The sequence below is a fragment of the Camarhynchus parvulus genome, chromosome 9, assembly GCF_901933205.1.
Source record: "Camarhynchus parvulus chromosome 9, STF_HiC, whole genome shotgun sequence".
Classification (NCBI taxonomy): Eukaryota; Metazoa; Chordata; class Aves; order Passeriformes; family Thraupidae; genus Camarhynchus; species Camarhynchus parvulus.
In genome coordinates this window covers 19,522,903-19,544,583 of record NC_044579.1, presented here as the reverse complement: position 1 = coordinate 19,544,583, position 21,681 = coordinate 19,522,903, and the positions used below count along the sequence as shown (strand labels likewise).

Genomic DNA, 21,681 nt, shown 5'->3' with positions numbered 1-21,681 from the left:
CATATTTTTCTTGGATAGTGCATTTTCCTAAAGTGCTAGGCTGTACTGTGGAGTTCTGTTTAATATTTTTATTGATGGCATGGATGAGGGTTTTGAGTCTTTCATCAGTAAATTTGCAGACGACACTAAGCTGGGATCCTGTGTGGATCTGTTGGAAGGTAGGAGGGCTCTGCAGGGAGACCTGGAATGGTTGGATGGGTGGGCAGAGTCCAGTAAGATGAAGTTTAATAAATCCAAGTGCCCAGTCCTGCATTTTGACTGCAATAACCCCCTGCAATGCTACAGGCCGGCGACGGTGTGGCTGGACAGTGCCCAGGCAGAAAGGGACCTGGGGGTACTGGTCAACTGGGAAATTTAAGTTGGATGTTAGGCAAAAGTATTTAATGGAAAGCATGATAAAGTACTGGAATTGTCTGCCTGGGGAGGTGGTGGAGTCACCATCACTGGATGGATTTAAAAAAATACTGGGTGTGGCACTCAGTACCATGGTTTAGTTGAGGTGTCAGGGCATGATTTGGACTTGATGATCTTAAAGGTCTCTTCCAATCCAGTGACTCTGTGAGTTCAAGCTAACTCACCTGGGAATTGCTGCATCACCTGGCAGCCATCCCAAAAGCCAGGCAGGATTTAGGACCATCCACTCAAGAAATAAGCTCACAGTTACTTGACTGTGGAAATGGCCTTGTGCCAGGATTCAACAGCAATGGGACGGCACATCAGTTGAGGGAACATGCCAGGAGACCCACAACTGGGCATCACATGGAACGGGCAACTTGTCCTCCTAATCTTCCAAGTTAGTAAATCACAGAGGAAACAACATCCCACAGGAACTGTATGAGTCACATAACTCATCCAGCCCAGCATTCTGCCTTCAACCCCAGGCAGGAAGGAATAATCTGAGAGAAGTATGAGAACAGGGAATGCAGACAGAGCCTGCTTTCTCCTGGCATCTCTTCCTGGCCTGTACCATTCAGCAGATCTGAGTTCCTAGCAGAAGCTCAAACCCAGATGACAATGCTAACAGTCACTGATGGATCCATACTCCACAAATTTTGCATTTACGGCTCTTCATGCTCTGATTTCCACAGCACACCTTGACAATGAGCTGCACATCTGAAAATGTTCTGGATGGAAAAAGCGCTTCCTTTTGTTCATTTTACTGTGTTTGCTTCACTGGCTGCCCCTAACATGAATGTGAAGAATCATTCCTTGTCTATTTTCTCCACATAAATTACAATTTCATGCACCTCCGGTGTTGCCTTTCCTCCTGCTGGAGAAACATTTCACATGAGTTTAATCTCCTCTTCTACAGAAACCATCCCTAACCACTCCTGTCACACTTCTCAGTACCTTTCCAAACTTTACTGTGGCCTTTGCGCTGGGGCAATGAAGGGAGCATTAGGATTTAAGCTTCAGGTGTGCTGTGAATGCTCACAACAGGAGACAAGATTTTATTTTCTTCTCTGCTGCTTTGAATCAAACCTTAAGCCTGCTTGCCTACTGGATCACTCCTGCACTTGAATCAGCTGCTTTCATGAAACTGCAGCACCAAGTCCATGATGTCTTCCCTGAGCACAGCACTGTAAATCCTGCTGTTCCCCAGGCTTATGTAGGAACACTCCTCCTAAGTCTTATTTTAAAGGCAACACCATCAAATTTGATCTGCTGTTGTCATTCAGCTCTGCAATCTTATCTGAATTCAGCTACAAAGCTGCTGGGCTGGAGTCTTACCCACTGCCACAACATTTTATAAACAACACTGGGAGTAGCCCACAAAGGGTTCCCACATGCACTAAGTCTGATCCTGGTGAAACAGATGCAGCAGCTCATTTACAGAGGCAGAATAACATTACCAAGTGTGATCAAGTCATGCTGCAAACAGCCTGCAGGAAAGCCAGCAGGAAAGCTGGGCCAGAGAGAACAGCTCAGGATGGGCTGGAACAGTGAGTGGACATGAGGGATCAGCTGAGGGTGGATGGGACACACTGAATGGGATTCTGCTCTTTTGCCAGCACCTTCACCACTTTCAGTGCTGGTGTGCAGGTGTTTTGAGAGTTCTCCTCAGTTTTGTCCCACCAAAGAGAGATTAGAGTGAATTCACCTTTTACCTTTGTCTACGAGGAAACTCCACTTCGCTGTCAACTTCGCCCTCCTCCTCTTCTGACGACTCATCCCCACTCTGGCAAAAAACAAGGACAAAAAGGGTGTCATATTTGGGGAAGTTCAAACATAGCTGACCCCTTGGTCCTTCAGGACTAAATCACTGGAAAACAGTGCAAAAATCTACAGGCTGCAAGAATCTAGACCAGAAAACAGCCTGTGTGTCAGGAACACTGACTCAGACATTGCCAACAACTAGGAGGCTGTTTCAGACAGTCTCAAGGCTGCTATTCCCAAATCTGGAGTGACTGACTGGGAAATACACTGGAGTATTTCAGCAGGTATGGAGTACAGAATGTTCCAGATTCTCACTGAAGCAAATCAAGTAATGAGTATCACATGGAAACCCACATTAATTATGGAGCTGATTTGGCACTCTTGGCTCTACCACAGCCCATCAGTAAAGCAGGATGGAGGATGACACAGCCTTTGCCAATGGGTTTCCCCAACTAGGAGAACCTGGAATTTGTTTCATACTCAGCGAGCACAGAGCCTTTTATTCTCCTTCTCCCATCCAAATCTACCCCCACACTGTTGTTTCTTTACAGCCTTCTTCTAGCCTATCCAACCTGTCAGCCCCTCATTCAGATTAAGCCTTTATCTCATCCCATCCGCTCGTTTTACAAGGTCCTAGTTCCATCATGCTGGGGCCAAACCACACCCTTGGTTTGATAATTACACTATTTTCCTTGACTCTTCCAGCCAGGCTCAGTTTTCCTTCTCTTTGAACTCAGACTGGTTTGTATTTCTCTCACCACCTGGATGGAAGCAGGAGGAACAAAGAGCTGCTTCTGTACAACTGTGTCATAACCTCCTTTTTACTCTTGCAAAATCTTCACAAAATACAGAACTATAACTTTCAGTGTAGGGGGACAATTTCTGGCAGGTGCAGCAAAAGGGATGTCCTCAAGACCATGGCAAATGTTGAATCTTTGCCCTGAGACACAGCAGCATCACAGATTCTCAAAGCAACTCTCACATGATATTACAGAACAATTTAAAGAATGCATTTATCCCTTCCTTTGGAGAAAGGCTTGAAAGCATTTTGAGACTGTTTCAACATCAAAAACTCAATAGAAAAAGCTGCAACTCAAATCAATTGGCGAAACTGCACGTAACAGAACCAGGCCCTACCAAAACCACATCTTCAAACCCCAGTGCTCCATCCTCACCTTTTGGAGGGATCTTGCTTTGCAGGGCAGCCCTGAGGAAGCCAAGTGCTGGGGAGTGCCCAGAGCAGACACTGCCGTGCCCTGCTCCTCCAGCTTCTCCATGAACTGCGCGCGCTCGTAGAGGGACGCGGGGGACTGGGGGCGGCTCCCGCCCGGTTCCACAGACGCCATCTGTGCCTGGCCACTGTCCTCATCCCTGCACTGCAGGCAGGGGTCGTAGGGATCCGCCTGGCAGCACTCCCAGCGCTCGGCCGTGCTGTCCCTGCTGTCCCGGCCGCGGCGGCAGTCGGCCTCCATGGCGGTGGAGATGAGGTCGGGGCTGGAGCCGGAGACGCGGCGCTGCGCGTGGTTGCTGAGGGGGCTGCGCAGCGCGGCCGCGGGGCCGAGGTAGCGCAGGTTGTTGGCGCAGGTGGCGATGTCCTGCCCGTGGGCGTGCAGCCGCGAGTGCTGCCCGTGGGGACTGTGCCCGGGCTGCTGCGGCACCGCGGGGGCGTGGGGAGGGTGGGGAGGGCCGGGCTGGGGGGCATCATCCTGCGCTGGCTGGTTTTTCAAGATCCCTGCAAATTCATTGTAGCTGCCTTTGCTGTTCCCCCGGCGGTGCCGGGGCTTGCTGCGGTACCGGCTTTTGCCACTCAAGGTTGACATCTTGGGACTTCCTGAGACTGGGGAGCCATTGGATGGTGCTTCTGTGCTGGGTATGCCCTCTGACTTCAGTAGATCTGGCCTGGGAGACAAGGAGAAGAAGTTACATGTCAAGCCACAAAGAAAGAAGTGACACCGGCCCAGAGCCAGGATGAAGAAGCAGCTGGAGCCGAAAGCACTCTCTGCTTCCTAAAATCTGCAGGCTGCCCTCCCCTTCAGCTGTTTGACTCTTGCATTTTGGTCCCTGTGATTCTCTCCACTCAACATCCTCTCCATTCAGCCCATCCTGCTCGACACTCTTGTCTTGCTGTTTTTTCCAACAGCTGTCACACACTCTCCTTTTCCGTTCTTATTTTGATGTTCTCTCCCAAAATAGCTCCCTCTCAGGACCTTGGGGTAGAGCATGGCTCTCACTCTGTGCATGTACAATGGTGGTGATCAGGCTGCTCATCTAAAAGCCATGTGGGGATATTAATTCAGAAGTGATTATTCACTTGTAATCAGGACTAACTCCTGGAAATCCCCAAAAAAGTAAAGACTAAGACAACTCTTTTAGAAAAAAAAAAAAATCTCCCTATCTAAAAGTCATGTAGAAGAGAAATAACTTAAAGGACAGCATGAATTCCCAAATCTCAAATCCCAAACTAATTCCTCAACAATGAATCCATCCTTCCTGAGGCCTGCCTGATTTCTACAATCCCTTGCCCTGCTTATTCCCATCCAAGTCAAGGATGAACTTGGACAGTTAAGAATTTAAGAAAACACAAGAGATATCTCCTGTCCAAGCACCATCATCTGTTCAAAAATCACATGGACCAACAATTCATTCATTCAACCAACACATCCTGTGATTCCGTGGTTCCAGAGAGCTGCCCAGGTGGCAGGGATGGCAGGATTCATCCCTTTCACCTTAAGATAATTAAACAATTATGGTCTGAGGATCAGACCAGGCTTAAGTGTGAAACCCCTTTGTCCCACCCTGCATTTCATGAGGCTCAAAGGGAAGGAACTGCCCAGTGGGGATCTACCACTGGCTCTGGCACAGGACTGGGTTGTTACTTCTCACCGTTTGGTCTGGCTGCCTGGTTTATGGGAGACCCCTTTCCTCTTCATCAACTTCTCCACTGTATTGGGGTGGATGATTGGTCTGACTGGGTGGCGTTTGTAAGTCCCAGGGTATTTCTTTTCCACTGCTTGTTCCCTCCTGAAACATCAGGGAAAGAAAAAAAAAAAAAAGAAAACCACATCAGTTGTGTCTCTCCCCACTTGTTGCTCCCCCTGGACAGGAACTAGCTCTGCAGGGAACATGCTGCATGCCTGATTGCTCTGCTGGGAAAGCACACAGACACTTCTAAACTCCTTTTAAATTAGGCAGCAGGCACAAGGCCCTGGCACACAGTCCAGGAGCAGCACTGCCATTCCCTTCATGCATGGGCCAAAGGATGCCAGCCCCAAATGGGAAGGTGCCTTTCTCCAAGTCAGTAACCACTGACAGTGGTCTGCAGGAATTCACTCCTAAGGGACCTCTCCCTGCTCACCAGCAATTCCCTAACCTTTGTGTTTAGTCAGGGGACACTAAATCTGCAATCCAGTTTAGAAATGAAGTGCTGTTTGTGCTGTGCTGTGTGCAGACTGCTCACATCACCATGCCCAGACACGTACTTGATGAGCTCCTTCTCCCGCACCTCCAGCTGCAGCATGATAGCACTGAGCTCCATGTACAGGTTATTGGCTCGCTCCAGCTTCCTCTCGTAGTGCTCACGGATATCCAGCGCATGTCTGAAAGGCACAAAAGGCTTTAGTCCAGCCTGACTTCCATGGACCAAGAGAAGAGAATGAGAAAAAGTACAGGTGCTTTAGGAAAAGGCCTTTTAAAAGTCAAATTTGCCAGCTGTACTGCACTGAATCCCAGATACAGCTAACAGTGAATGATGACTGATTAAGAGCCTGACACAGCAATAAATCATGGTATGGTTTAGAAAGTGTTTAACAGCCTTGAAAGTGTGGCAACACTTCTCCCTAGAAGAGCTGCAAATGCATCACACACACCCAAGAGCCCTCTGGCCAAACCCTGATCAGCCTGTTTGCACAGAGAAGGGGCTAAGCCAGCCTCTACAGGAACAGGAAAGAAGTCCTGTGTCTGGATTTCATTAACAGCAGGGTGTCCACACAGCTCCAGTACAGCTGAAAGACGTGGCCAGCCCAAGCTCCCTGGGGACAGAGAACACTGAACAACCACTGCATCAAATTCCCTGGCCAAGGGCCCCTTTGGCTCCTCAGGTTTGACACAGAACTGCTTCTCAGAGTTTTGTGTTTCTCTGTCTACTCTATTTACAAATTTGTATCACAGGATACAATTTCCCTTCTTTAAATAAACCCTCTGCTTTCATTTTTAAGCTGGTATAATCAAAATGCATTTCAGTGGGCTGTTTATATGAAGTATGTTCACTTCTCTGTAATAACTAACCCAAAGAAAGTATCAGGGCAGAGAAAGCTCACAGCCAACCTCAGGATGGATTTCCCACTGAGATGGATGTCTCTGCTTCAGTGCTGTTATCACAAACACCAATTCTCAGGCAGAAATATTTCCTGGGAAACACACAAGCCTTTGCCAGCTAGTCTGCAGCAAACTGTTGAGACTGCCCAAGAACAGCAACAGCTCCCACTGCTTCTCTCCAGCTCCCATGAGCTGAGCAGTGCTCATGGCCTAGGCCAGGCCCATGGGAATGTTGGTTTCCAGGTTCACAAGGAATTTAGGCTGCCCAAATTTATACCACCAGGAATAGTGGGTCCTGTTTTGGGAACCTCAGTACAAGAGGAGAATAAAAAGAGTCAGGGGCTGGAGCAGGAGGCCCTGTGAGGACCAGCTGAGGGCTCATTTAGCTAGGAAGGGAAGGCTGGATAGGAAAAGCAAACAGTACACACAACAGACTGTGAACAGACCTCAGCTCTTCTCTCCGACGGCGAATCAATTCTTCATCCAGCCGGTGGATACAAGTTCCTTCACTTTTAATTTTCTCAAAATGTTTCTTCACTTCTTCTCTCCATTCAGCCTAGGAAAGCAATTTACTTCTAGCTATTTACAAAGAATTGGGATCTGTAGGTGCACCACAAAAAACTCTTGGGCAATGTTGTTTGTGTCTGCAGAAAATTACAGCTTTGGGTTGAGAATGTATTTTTGTTAGCTGAATTATTTTGGGTAACAACACCGCAGCGCATTTAGTGCCAACATTTTCAAATGGTATTTACAATTTTGTGCTTCAAACAGAGAATTTACAACATACCTGCATTTTCTAAGAAATATTTTTTTTAATTCCTAGAGTTCTGTTTATACTAAGACAACATTTTCTTTACTTCTGGCAGTGAAAATAATTAGAAAGTTTCATGATTTTGAAAGCCCCATGATGATGCCTGTCTAGAGTGATACTCTATTTGCCCCTTGAAGCCCTGGTTCCTGCAGCAGAAGTCTCAGCATGGGAAAGTTCGGATAAAAGATTTCCAAACACCCATCAGGTTGCTCCTCCCAAGATTAAAACTGAAATCATGGATCCAGACTTTCTCTACTCAGTGCACCCTCCAGAATCAGATGCTTGGAGCTAATTCCAGCACTCACAGGCTACAGCCTTTCCCCAGTTACCTGGGATTTGAAGTAGGTTTCCTGAGGAGTAGCCAGCACATCAGCAGAGGCGATGTCGAGGTGCATCAGTGTCTGCCGGAAGGACGGACGGTTCCGGGGCTTGCTCTGCCTGAAACAAAACAGAAACAGCCAGGGTGAGGTGGGATGGGCACTGCCAGCCTCTCCTGACCTTCTGGGATGAGGGATGGGCACTGCCAGCCTCTCCTGCCCTTCTGGGATGAGGGATGGGCACTGCCAGCCTCTCCTGACCTTCTGGAGTGAGGGATGGGCACTGCCAGCCTCTCCTGCCCTTCTGAAAGGGTCTCACTAGATCCTACTCTCTGACCCAAGCAGCTGACAGGTTAGAGCAAAGGAGCTTTTCTGGTCTTCTCTTTTGCTGAATATAATTTAATTATGCTAGAGGTGGTTTATGATGAACCATTCTGAAGAAACAAAAGAGGTGCGAATGTTTAAGACCAGAAAATGAGACTACAGAGTGAAAGATCACAGAAAAGTACAAAAACGTTTGGATTTTTGAGAAAAAGAACCAGCATTTGAGTTTCAGGACTGAATCCACCTTGCACAGGGCAAGAGCAGCTTCTTGAGCCTCCTCTGCCCACCAACCACCTCCTTCCACTAGGTGGGGATACAAGTGTTTGTAGGTACTCTGTTGTACCGAGCTGCACAAGCTGCCACAGCCCCACTGCTGCAGCTCAGGGTGAACAGCCACTGGGAGAGATCCACACATGCTCTGGCCTGTTGTCCCCTTTGTGCCATGGGGACAATGGCTGGTAAAACCCATGGAGTGGGAAAATGCTGGAAGACCCTTACACTATGTAAGATGTAATTACAAAGATTTTTACAATTACAATTTTTACAATTACAAAGATAATTACAATTACATCAATGTGAAACCCAAGACAAATAATTTCAACTCTAATCTGGTACATGGAGGAAACTGAAAGCATTTTCCATATCTGAACCTGGAAAAATCTGTGTTCCAGGAGGAAAGCTCATATTTCTCTTTGTCCAGTCCAAAAGTCAATTGCTCACAAGGGGTTTTCTGAGTGAAAAAATCAGATCCCTTCACTCTGGATGTGGCCTCAAGGAATTTTACCCCTACTTTCCTTCCAGCTCCTTTTGTCTTCCCACAGAGCCACCTTTTATAGCCCACTTTGCTACAGCAAAGCAACACCCTCTGTGAAGGCTCCTGAAGATGTCCTGACATCCAGGCCTGCTGCCACAGGGAAGCAGAATCCAGAATGTTAAAACTTATTGCTCTCAGGACAAGTGTGAGGGTATCTCAGAGCCCTCTGCTCTGGGCTCCATGCTCCCACCCTGACTTTCATGGGTTTTGTTGGGAGCCAGCCCCAGGTCTGTGCTGTGTGGGGTTCAGGCTCTTACCAGGTTTGCTTCATGAGGATTTTGAAGCCATCTGGGCAGGTGGAAGGGACAGGAAGGTGGAGGCTGTTACTGCCCACTCCCCAAATGATGGCTGAAGAGTCCACGTCCTTGTAGGGAATCTCTCCTGTGAGCAGCTCCCACAAAACTACCCCAAATGACCTGATGAAGAAATAAACCAGGATAAATTGAGTTCACACAGAAGCTGTTAACAGAAACATTTGGAGCTTGAAAAAAACAGTTTGTTGGGTAAAACAGGGAAACAGGGATGTCCGGTCCAACACTGCAAGTAGGTGCAACAGTGGTTTTTAGCGCACCAGGTAACTCCTCTGCTCCAGTACAAAACCACACTGGTTCCCACCCACCCTTTCCTGCTTCTTTGTGAGATTTTAAAGACCCTGAAAGCACATTTTGTGTACAGATTAAGTCTTGCTCCTCTTAAATGAAAAGACTCCAAAGTCTACTCTCAGATAGACTTTGGACTGTTCTTGCTGGTAAGAACAGATGATTGACTACTGCACAGACTGACAAGTGTCTTACAGAGACAACACAACAAAGGTTTTGCGGATTTTTTACATTTCATTTAACTGGTTTTGTTTTCTTTTCCCTAACCAAAGGCTCCCTCTGCTGTTACCTGTAGACCCAGGCAAAAGTTTCAAGGTTTGAGACTCAGCACTACAACTACTGCAACACAGAAATTAGGAAACAAATGCTACTTGCATAACTGTCAGTACCAAAAGCACATGAGGTCTCATCTGATATTCCTTTTCGTCTGAAGAAAGGAAGGATAAAGCAAAAAAATCTAATTAAGAGAACTCAGGGAAAGAATCTGCCACAAGAACTGAAAGATGTAGTTAAGAAAACTCACTTTCATTCTCTTCCTTAGTGAAGTTGCCAGAAAGAACCAAAACCTTAATTCTTAACAGCAAATACGTGTTTTGTATACAATCATCACCCAATAAAACACCAAAGAAACACCAAACCAGCCATTACAGAGGTAAACAAAATGCTGCTGAGAACCACCACCACCACTGTTACTGCACATCAACAACTGGGCTGTGATACAGGTGAGGCACCACCATCTCTATTTCCAAGCCAGATGTGCCACCTCATTCTGTCCCATTCCTCTGTGGGACACCAGCCCTGCCAAGCTGCAGACTACAGCCAGGTGAAAGGTGAGAAGGATGCTTCTGGCTTGTACCAATATCCAGTGCTTTTGTTAAGCACAGAAGAACTTCTAAAGGACAAACTACCAGGTCTGAACAACCATCAGTCAGGAAAAAACTTCATGTGAAAAACAATGCACTTTCAAAGCCCATTGGTTTCAAATCATGAGTAAAAAAAACAAGCAACAAACAAGAAGATTTTGAATACTTCTCGCCTCAAAATCCTTTCCTGTGGGCTGCAGGAAAGCAGGGATCCAGGAGGGTGGACAAACTACCAGGGAAAGCTCATCTGGTTTCTTATTTGTTATGACTAAGGACTGACAAAGGATTTCCAAGACTCCTGATAAGATTATAGATTTATTTTTCTGCGTGCTGTTAGAGATGAGAGAGAGCAGACATATAAGCAGCTCAGGAACTGGTCTCATTTGTTGGCAGCATTCATGAACATCATTTTTATTCATCTTGAAGGAGGAATGGATGGTAAAGGAGAGTCTGAGCAATCACCACTGTTGTGAACTCCAGAGGAACTGGCACCAAAGAGCAACACCTCCATGTCACTGAGGGAAGGAGCAAAGGTTTTCTTGGACAGGATGTTCAGTGAAATATTCCTCAACATAAACCACTCTAAAGGACAGAAAGCTGAGGGTGGAAATCCAGCACCACTGGTGCTCACAATCCTGTGATTCAAAGGGAGGGGTTCAGCAGACAAATGCTGGGTGTATTTTCTTTCCAGAAAAACCCAAGTGTTCTCCCAGAGGAGCTGGCTGTGCTGTGACCTGGACATCCAAAATAAACACACAGGACACCATGGACACAAGAGCAGCTGCACACCACAGGTAACATCACCTTCCCTGCAGGAAATCTTGCCCTTCAGGTCAAGCCCAGGCCTGAGCTAGAACTGCAGTAGCAGCTCCTGACTCCACTGCACCCTGGACCACCCACAGCTTTGTCCAGCATCTCCCTGCCCTGCCAGGGAAGAGACAGCAACTGAAGCTGAAAAACCAAAGGAAGCAAAATCCCTCCTGGCTGTAAAGCAGGGAGAAGGGCATTTGTCCTGGCTGCTGACATTTAATATGCAGAAAAAATGAGGCAGAAACAGAGATGCAGATCTCTTGAGGGCTCTGAAACCTGTGGAGAGGCTTCCCAAAGGAACTCCAAGGCCAAGCCCTCTCAAGCATTTTTAATAGCATGGACTGAACCATTCCTTGTGTTCATTTGGACACAGAGCATGTTCCACATCAATGGAAAAAGGCTCCAAAACTCTTACAACCTATCCTGGTTTCCTCCCTCTTGGATCTGGGATTGGATTCACTGGACTGTAATCCTGTGGGTACCCACACGAAAACCACCCTGGTGTGCAGGAAGCACAAGGGGTGGGGAGCAGAGCAGGGGCCTCCCCACAGCTCCAGAGTGGCCCTGAAGAGGACCAGAAGTGATGGAAAAACCACCCTGACTATGGAGGCTGCTGAGGGGCTCCTGAGCACAGCACTGGGAGAAAGCTCTGGGCTGGATAAGGACACAGGGAAGAATTTCTGCATTTGCTTCCTGCAAGACACAGACTGCACTGAGCCTTAGCTGGAACCTGTGTCATTCCCTTTCCATCAGAGCCCACCAAAGTTCAGGGCACCAGGCAGAAGGAGAAATGAACAGCCCAACACAGAGCAAACCATGCTCAGGCACAGGAAAGGACATGGAAAGTGCTGGGAAACCAAGGGACTGAAGAGAGGGTGAAGGCACATGACCACAAACAGGACTCACCAGATGTCCACCTTCTCAGAGACAGGCTCGTTCCGTATCACCTCCGGGGCCATCCACGCCACTGTCCCCGCAAAGGACATTTTGGTACTCTTGTCACTGAGCTCTTTAGATGTACCAAAATCTGAAATCTTTACTGCATCTGTGTGTGTAACCAAAACACTGGAAAAAGGGGAAAAAAAAAGTCATCTCTATTTTGTGATTTTTCTTGCACCACAACAGCCACAGGAGTGGCTTCTTAACCAACACAGCCTGTTGATGAGGCCACACTGCTCACAAGTGCAGTACAAAAGAAAATATTCTGTATTTTTCTCAGTAAAAGCTCTCACTCTCTTTTGGGTGGTTGTGTTTTGTGCCTTAAATGCATTTCTTAATGCTACGAGTCAAAAATCCATCTCAATAAAACTGCAAATTAACAAGTAACTGAGGATCCAGAGGCAAAGCTGTACCTTAAACTGTGCTGCAAATCATCTGAAAGTATTATCTTAATGCACTGTCACAGACTAAAGAAGTAATAAACATCTAGGGAATAAGAATATAAAGAAGCCAGAACATTTTAGTCAGAAAGCAACAGAGAAATGAGGAAGACACATTCCAGAAAACCAGGGAAATAATAGGAGAATAAGAAAGAAAACTAAAAAGTCAGGAGGCAACAGAATACCCCACTTTCCAAAAGACATCATCAGGTCATTAAATATTTCCTGACTGCTATTTATCATGGAAGATACCAGTAAAATTTCCACACTTGTTAAGTGCCAACAAGTTGCAATAGTTTCACTCCCATTAGTTTTGAGTCAATGTGGGGCAAAAAAATAGTAGAGCCTTTTGACCAAACTTTAAACTATTTCTCAAGAAAAGGAAAAAATAGCCCCAACCGAGGGATGTTTAAGCATCTGAGACTCACTTTGATGACCCGAAGAGCCACAACTGGGGGATGTTTAACTTTGGTGACTTGAGGAACCCAAACTAAGGGATGTTTAAGCAGCTGAGACTCACTTTGGTGACTTGAGGTCTCGATGGATGATTTTGTGGAGGTGCAGGTAGTTCATGCCACTGGCAATCCCCGTGGACCAGTCCACCAGCAGCCGCGGGGTGACCTTCCTGCCGGCCCGCAGGACCTCGTAGAGCTGCCCGTGGGCACAGTACTCCATGATGATGCAGTAGCACGGGGCCTGGGTGCAAACTCCCCTGTCAAAGAGAACACACAATGAGGAGCAGCAGACAGACAGCTGGACAGGAAGGGTGGCCACCACTTTGTCCTAGACACAGCTTAGCTCCTGGATTGTAAAAATCTTCCCAGAGAACTTGAGCCAATGGCTCTTGCCTGGACAAAGCTCCTGACAAGGGTCACAACCTACTTGAAGGCGATAATGTTGGGATGCTTGAGCTTCCGCAGGTGCTTGATGTCCGTCTCGTTCTGGTCCCTCACTTTCTTGATGGCCACCTCCTCTGCGCGGAACTTGCCCAGGAACACGGCGCCCTGAGCCCCGCTGCCCAGCCACTGCAGCTCCGAGATCTCCTCGAACGGCACCTCCCACGTGTCTGGGCACAGGGGAAACAACGGCATAATGGAAAAGGTCAAGAACATGGAAACTGTCAGAGCACACCAGGGCAGCACCTGCCATCTCCTGCACCACACAGTGGGCTCTTCTGGAAGGAGTAGGTGACATCTTCTCCTGGCACACACTGCATGTGCTCAGCCACAACAATCCTGTCAGCCACCTCAGCCACCTCCAGCCTGCTCATTCCCATCCTTCCAGCTTTTTCACCACCCTGCTAACCACTTGTGTGAGCCACTCCAGCTTGGCAGGCAGCAATTTACCATACCATGGATTGGCAGTTTTGGGAGGAGATCCTCTACCCCGACACTGAACAAAGTGAGTGAGTCCATTGAAAAGCATAGATCAGAAGAAGCATTTAACATTCACAAGTGATATAAAAATATCGAGGGTCTTTTTCACTCCTTGAAATAAATAAAAATAGGAAATGAAAGTCAGGCTGTAAAACACAGGGCAGCAACCACCAAGATAGCCAACACAAAGCATATCAACCACCAGCAGCAGGCACAGAAATAGGTCCTTCCCACAACAATATCGTGTATATCAACGTCAAACAGGCAAGACAACCTTAAGCAATTCCTCCTCTTTGGTACCCACACACATTTGTAGGGATGGTGCTGGAGAAGTCCAGTGACACTGTATAAACTGCTTCAAGAGAGCTGCACCCATCAGAACAGAAAGCCCTGTTCTCTGTCAGTCACCTTGAAATTACCTTAAATCTCATAAACAGCAGGATAAAAGGCAGGCAACTGTTTATTTATTGTAATTCAATAAAGATCTACATTTGGAGAATTAATTATTTAGCAACAAGCCCAACAAGTAACCCACTGATTTCTGAAATAAAAGGAAGTCACACCTGTACAGATCTCCGTTTCAAATGACTACAAAGGTTGTCTCATCCAGACTCTGAGCCTTTGGGATGTTCCCAGGGCTGCAGCTGGGATTATGCCAAAGTGTCCATTCTAGATACTGTTATCACTGAAGGGGAACTTGTATATCCCAACTGTCAATGGGTTGATCCCAGTTCAAATCTTTCCCTGGGATCATTTCTGCCACAGGCAGGCAGGGGCTGCTGTCTCCTGTTAAGCGAGCGCTCCCCAGGCACAGCCATGGAAAAGCTGCTCTCCTCCAGAGCCAGACCCCAGCACTCCTCCTGCTCACTCAACTAAAAACAAAAACATTGCTCATCCCCAGCAGAAACTCCCTCCCCCTCAGAAGGGCAGAGTTCAACCCCCAGCACATGTTCCTTCCCAGACACAAGGCTGTTTTCCATCCTCATGGATCTGCTCGCAGCTCTGAACATAAACTGGCGTTTAAATCTTTGGACATTTAAACATTAAAAGATTTTAAATACAGAAAACAATTAGATAATTATTAAAATTCATTCATGATTAAATCAAGAAGATCTGTATTTCAATTTAATTCACACATGCATCACTTCTGAAAGGAGGTGACAAATAGAGGTGATTTTTGTGCATGTTGATGAACAGTATTTTTATATGGGCAACATCAAAACTATTCTGTTGTACTGAAATAGCTGTTTCTTTCATAGAATCATGGAATGGACTGAGGGGGAAGGGAGCTAAAAGCCCATCCACTCCCACCCCCTGCCACAGGCAGGGACACCTTCCACTAGCCCAGGTTGCTCCAAGCCCTGTCCTACCTGGCCTTGGACACTTCCAGGGATGCAGGGGCAGCCACAGCTTCTCTGGGCACCCCATGCCAGGGCCTCATCACTCTCACAGGGAAGAATTTCTCCCAAGTATCCCATCTATCCCTGCCCTCTGGCAGTGGGAAGCCATTCCCCGTTGTCCAGAATCTCTTTCCATCCTTACCTGTGGGAAGTCTGTCTTTCCTGTACAGGACACTGACATTAATTTCCATGAGGCATTTTCAGTTTGTGAGCACTAATTGATAACTGTATCCCCTTGGAACCCTAGTTTGCTCCTAGTATTTCCTAGTATTCCCTATCAGGTAATATTACCTTCCTCTAATATTCCCTCTACAATGGCAAAGGCTGAGAGAGGCTGTAAACAAAGTAAGCAAAAGTTCATGTAGTTCCTTCTGCAAAGTCATCTCATGTTTATTTCGGAACACAGATGCTCTTCCATATCCCATTTGCATCCTGACTGTCAGGGGCACAATTCAGGAAAGAGGTTTCAGTGTAGTGACAGTGAAATATCCCACATCTTGGGGAATATCAAGAAGAACAAAGAGCCAAACCATAGGTAACATACAGTGCAGTAGTCAGACTCTCCTGGGCCTTAAGAAATCAGTGTGATACTTCCCCTAAATAAATTACAGTGTAATAGCAGCAGGAATTGCACGAGAACTTGCGTTTCTGAGGTGATTAAGAACCATTTGAGTAGAATGATGAGAATCTATTTCCCATGGGGAAGAAACGCAGGAGCAGCCTGAGCCACTGAACCAATCTCTTTGGAGGAAGCTTTTCGCAGCACTGGCTGCTCTCCAGCACTGGCACTGTGACAAGAAGCATCTCTGGTTTACACAGACCCCCTCTGACAGGCACCTTGCTCTCCAGGTAGACACAAAAACTCTCACAATGATGGTAAACACACAACTTGTGAAAGGGAAGGTGAAAGCAGCTCCTGGAGACAGCTTCTTAACCCAAAGGAAATGGCTGGGAAGTCTAATGAGTCTCTAGGAAACACAAACAAGTCTTGCTTTAAAGTGCTGGAGTCCCCACAATCCCAATTAAATAACTGGTAGATGCAAATTAAAGAACTGAGTGTGTCTCCCTGAAAGCATTCACCAGCAGCCTTTAGAAATCAGCGTAAACAACTGGAAAAACATAGGAGGGAGGGATTTTATGGGTCAAACCCCAAGTACTTAAACCCCAGATAAACAGCTGGCACTGAACAATACAAGAGCAAACTCTCCCCACAGGAATGACTCCTCACCAAGCAGTGATTGGCATCACTTGGTCAACCAGCACAGAGCCTGTGGCAGCTCCCAGCTGACCAAGGCTCTGCCCAGCCCATGTCCTGCAGGGAAGGACAGGCACACCCCTCTTGTTGACCATTTGGGTGTCAGGAAGGACACTCAAGCAGTAATTTCAACAAGAAGATAATGCAGAATCATGTAAAAGCTCTTCTTATCTTTTCCCTCTTTCACCAAGTCATAGCCAAAGCTTCACAGGCAATAGGGGCTCAAGGATATGAAATCTATTTTCTTTTACTACTTGCAACCAAAACACCACCACCATGTCCCAAAGAATGGCCTGCAGGACAGCCAAAGCAGGTGGGCAGGGACACCAGGGGGCAGCAGAAAGTACCACAAAGCACCTGCAGGCAACATAAAATGGTTTGGGTAGGAAGGGATCTTAAAGCCCATTCCCTTCCACCCCCTGCCACAGGCAGGGACACCTCCCACTATCCCAGGTTGCTCCAAGCCCCCTCCAGCCTGGCCTTGGACACTTCCCAGGGATACAGGGGCAGCCACAGCTGCTCTGGGAAGCTGTGCCAGGGCCTCAGCACCCTCATAGGGAAGGATTTCTTCCTAATCTAATCTTAATCTCTCTTCTATTAGTTTAAAACCATTCCCCCTTGCCCTATCACTACTTCCCCCTGTAAAAAGTCATTCCCCCTCTTTAAGTTCTGGAAGGCCATATAACTGCAGATCCAAACTGGACTCCTACCCCTGTTGTCGATTCAGCCCAACACAAAGGATTACTCCTGGATGAGGCTTTAAGTAGTTGTCTCATAAAGAAGGGGGAAAAAAATCATCTGCACAGATCCATGGCAGCAGCCCAAAGCTGTAAAGCAGCTCCCAGGGAAATGAAAAGCCACCACAATCCTCTCCCTGCTGCTGAAAGAGCCCCAGACATCTCCTCAGCCACACAGCACTTGCACAAACACAATCCATGCATCCTCTGTGCTCTTGCTAAAAGACAGCAAAAATAAAAATAATCACATACATCAGTTAGTGAACTGCTGGCTTGTATGTAGCTGATGAAATGCACACAAAGATGATTTTCTGGTGGCAAGAAGCAAGAATGAGATCATCTGGAAAAGAGAACATGAATATTCTCACAAAATCCTCAAGTTTCAGCACAGAAGCCGTTTGAAAAGGTTTATCCTTGGGTAACAGAAGTGTAGTACTGCCATCAGGGTAACAGATGTCATCAAAACAAGACAATAGAGGAGCTCCAGAAGAAAAAATAATATTTTTTTTAAATCTTATTTTCACTCCCATTTCTAACAATTAAGACACTGAAAATGCAGCTCAACCACACAGCTACATATAGCTGATCCAAATTAATCCTCAGCCTTACCACATCTGTAGCCAGTTCAAATCTGCCCTTTTAGAAGGGCCTGATGCCAGCAGCAAAGAGCAGAGTGCCCCTGGGTGTGTGGCTCTGAACATGCTCCCACCACAGGGAACAGCAAGACACCCTGTGCACAGGAACGAGCTCTGTGTGTGCACTCTCCAGCCCCAGCACTGCCCCCAGCTGCTCCTTTTCATTCATTAGCGCTTCCATCTTTTAGTTTGGTGTGTGAGTGTCCCCTGTGGGTCACCAGAGCACAGATTGCACTATGGGCTCCAGTGCAGCTGCTGGCCCTCCTCTATGGAAATGGGATCTCTCTGTTCCACAGGCAGCTCTCCCAAAGCCACTGTTGAGAGGCAACAGGGACACACCAGCACAGGAGGGCTCAGAGACAGCAGTGGGGACAGGTGTGGGACACAGAGAATTGCTGGGAGTGGCCACTGCCACTCTGCACCTGTGGCCCTTCCTCAGAAATTTTTAGCTTCCCTTACAAACACTGAGCATCCAACCCAAAGCACACACAGACACTGCCCAATGCCTGCTCTGAACGCCAACTGACTGCTCAGAACCTCCTTTTCCTTCCCCAGGGAGACTCCCCACCCAGACAGCCCTTCCAAAACTGTTCACCCTTTGTGCAATCACCCCAGCAGCCTTAATTCCCCAGGGAATTTTCTGTCACTGTTTTTATTTATAGTCTGAACCACATGTGCCACACTGAATTTACAACATGCAAACAAAACACAACCAACTGTGCCAGAGAATTTCAAAGCAAGCAAACCCTTGCACAGAGAACTGCTGTTTAGGAGACACCTGGAATGCAGAGATGCCTTTCCTGCTTGCTTATGAACAGGAAACAACTGACTCTAGGAAGCTGATTTCAAGGCAAATTCATCCAACATATTATTTAACAGCTCTGTTCCCTCATATTAGGAGCTGTTCCCCATCCCTCTGGGGTTTAGATCTGAACCACTCAGACAGGTTTCTGACCTTGTATCTTATAATTTGTCAGTGCCAAAAAGCCATTTGATTATTACTGAGTGATGCTCAAAGGAGACTTTGCCCCATGGTACTGCAGTGGCCAGGCTGTTCCCATTTTCCATAAGCCTCAACCATTTCAGCTCCTTAATTCTAATGACAGCTTGTTCCTTTCCCATCTGCCACCTCCCTCCCCCTGTGCTGGGGAGAAATCAGACGCCAACAGCAGAGCATACTCTGCTCTTTGGTTTTCAGTATCCCCTAAAATATATATAGAGATAGATATGTAGATATATATGCAGTCAACTGGGACACCACTTATTTCCAAACTGCAGATTTTATATGTATTTATACTCACATACACTTACACATTTACACTTACACATCCAAATGGAAAAGGTATAAATATTGAAGAACATATTTCTGGAAAGACAAGTACTAAATGATATTTTAAAGAGGAAAATTACTCCTGAATAAAAAGAAATAAAAGCCTTTTTAAAAGAGAAGCAATACTCCTGCTATTTGGTGGTCAACTGGGGACAGCCTCTACCTGGAGGTTCTGAAGTGGAAGTGCCTATGTCAGTGTTTTCCATCTGGCATAAAAATTAACACAGGGATTAGAAATTAATCCCTCAGTACAGAGATTGTACTGAGTACTTCAACACAATTCCTTCTGATCCCCATGCTCAGCTCAGATTCAGGCCTTGCCACAATGGCCCAAGCCATGGGGCTGAATAGGTTTTGTCTCCTTCATGAGCTGCCTTTGCCACACATGACGGCTGTTGGCTCCACAGTGCAGGATTTATCCCTGGAAACCCGTGACAGGGCTGGACAGGACGAAAACAGCCAAAAACGTGGAGAGCTGGGGAAGAGTCCAGGCTCTTGCCCCACCTCATCCCAGAGCAGTGAGTGCTTCCCCTCTCTCTCTCACCTTGCTGCTGCAGTTTGTAGTCCGTGGAGTAGGCCTTGCCGATGATGTTCCACACGGGCCGCAGGCACCCGAAGAGCCCCTCGAGGAAGCCGCCGCTGCCGCTGCCCGTCCTGTTGAACTGCACCTTCACATCGTCGCCGGCCCCGTTGGTGTCGCCGTCGCCGGGGCTGCGGGTGCCCTGCGGGAGCCCCGGCTCGGGCTCGTCGTGCTCCCGCAGCTGCAGCACGCTGTTCTCGAAGTGGTCGCGGGCGTCCTCGCTGACGCTGCTCAGCACGGCCGCCGTGCCCGGGCTGCTGACGCCCTCCAGCAGCTCGGCCGGCAGCGAGCCCCGCTCCCGCACGTCCTCCAGCAGCTCCGGGGACGGGCGGCTCCCGGCGGCCGGGGGCTCCTCGGGGAACCTCCCCGAGTCCTGGTCCTCACAGAACGCTTTGCCGATGGAGCTGGGAGAGGAAGACAGGCTCAGGCGCTCCTGAGTGCTGGCCATGATGCCGTGAGTGTGCATCAAGGAGACGGCCCGAGAGGGTGCTCAGAGCATCTGTAGGACACAACTCACATGTGACATGTGGGCCCAGTACCTGAAACAAGAGGAAAAAGAACAACTTTCAATTTTTTTATTGAAGTATTTTCACTACGTGCGGTTTCACAGAGGTGAGCTGATAATTAACTAGACTTTCCAGACAGCTGCTGATACTTGGTAAATAATTACTGCCCTAAAAGAAACAAATAAATGGTTCCAACAGAAACTCCACTCAGGCAATACTCTCGGTAACATACTGCCGGAATTGCCCAGGAAACAAACACCACAATTTTAAACAAGAGCCTAAAGGTCAAAATCATGAAAGATTCTTTGCAGAGAGTTCCCATAGCATTACCAGACTGAAGCTGGCCCCAGCTCAGCTGTGGTTTGAATCCCACCACTGCTCCTGGGCCTGGCACAGCCCACAAGATCAGGATCCCTCTGCAAACCCTCGAGACAAAGTGTTAGAGAAACAAAGCCCTACGATACAGGTACCTTGATTCCACCAAGGGATGGTTTGTGGCTGCTCCCTCAGAGCCCCAGCTATTTATTACCATCCTGGACCTTTGATTGGCCCTCCACGTCCATTGTGGCAAGATATGTTCAGTTCTCTAGGCACATCCATGCCACCCTCATAAGCAAGTAAAACTCTGAGTTTCACAGAACAGCAGGCCCTCCTTGCTGTTCTCCCAGCACTGCTCTCCCCTTCTCCCCTGCATGAGCTTCTGGGAGGGTGCACATAAAACAAGAGCTGAGATCCCTTTTAAGAAGTGCCCCCATCTCTTGCTCCATGCTCCAATGAGAGGTCTTTTTTCCACAACCCATGATGGTGCCACCTTCCCACAGAGCCAGGTTGATGGCTGGGGGTCACACTGCCAGAGCTGCCCACCACAAAAACAGTTTTGGGATAGTCCCTTCTGGAACAAGAGGCTCTAACACTGGGCCACAAGCAATTAAGTGAATTCAGCCTGCAACATGGAACAAAGTCCAGTTTTAAATTCCACGAGAAGCTGAGAGTGGGGTAAAAAAAACTGCCTTAACAGAAAGTACTTTGTTAAAAAGTAAGATCAGTTATAGTGGGTGCAAATTTCCAGGCTCTGCAAACAGCCATTGGAAGGGACAAAGAGGTGGCCAGGTAGGACACAGCCAATGGCAAGGGAACAGCTCAGTGCCATGACTCCTCAGGATGAGGTCACTGCAGAGAGGAGAGATTAGCCCTTCAGCCCACAGGATGAAAAGTCCTGGGCTTCAGCCCCTCTCCAGCAGCAAACAGGAACAGCCAGGGACCTGGATTACCTTCCTGTATCCTGCCTGATCACATGGGGCTTGCATAAAAGCTTTATTTAGGTTGTAAACTTTGTTCTTTAAAAGAAAGCAAAACAGCAAGTGAGGCAGAGGTTGCAGCACAGCCCAAACCAGTAGAGGAGCTGAATCAGACCCATATAGGAAGCTGGAGAGTTGGTTATTCCTGACCTGCTGGTCACCAGCACTACAATGAC

At 47.5% G+C, this 21,681-nt stretch overlaps 1 protein-coding gene across 4 annotated transcripts in view; it reads right to left on the bottom strand.

Annotated features, from left to right (window-relative positions):
• The window catches only part of MAP3K13 (mitogen-activated protein kinase kinase kinase 13), a 71,922-nt gene that overhangs the window by 4,849 nt on the left and 45,392 nt on the right, over positions 1–21,681 (bottom strand). For 3 of the 4 annotated variants that reach the window (XM_030954380.1, XM_030954381.1, XM_030954382.1), the window contains 11 exons: positions 19,666–20,240; positions 13,271–13,454; positions 12,909–13,100; positions 11,916–12,074; positions 8,995–9,153; positions 7,612–7,720; positions 6,918–7,027; positions 5,637–5,753; positions 5,041–5,178; positions 3,333–4,056; positions 2,109–2,179 (listed from right to left, as the gene is read on the bottom strand). In XM_030954380.1, the coding sequence (XP_030810240.1) occupies positions 2,109–2,179; positions 3,333–4,056; positions 5,041–5,178; positions 5,637–5,753; positions 6,918–7,027; positions 7,612–7,720; positions 8,995–9,153; positions 11,916–12,074; positions 12,909–13,100; positions 13,271–13,454; positions 19,666–20,167 (2,465 nt within the window). In that variant the 5' untranslated portion in view covers positions 20,168–20,240. Of the gene's footprint in view, positions 1–2,101; positions 2,180–3,332; positions 4,057–5,040; positions 5,179–5,636; positions 5,754–6,917; positions 7,028–7,611; positions 7,721–8,994; positions 9,154–11,915; positions 12,075–12,908; positions 13,101–13,270; positions 13,455–19,665; positions 20,241–21,681 lie in introns of all 4 variants that reach the window. The other variant, XM_030954383.1, reaches the window with a different exon arrangement.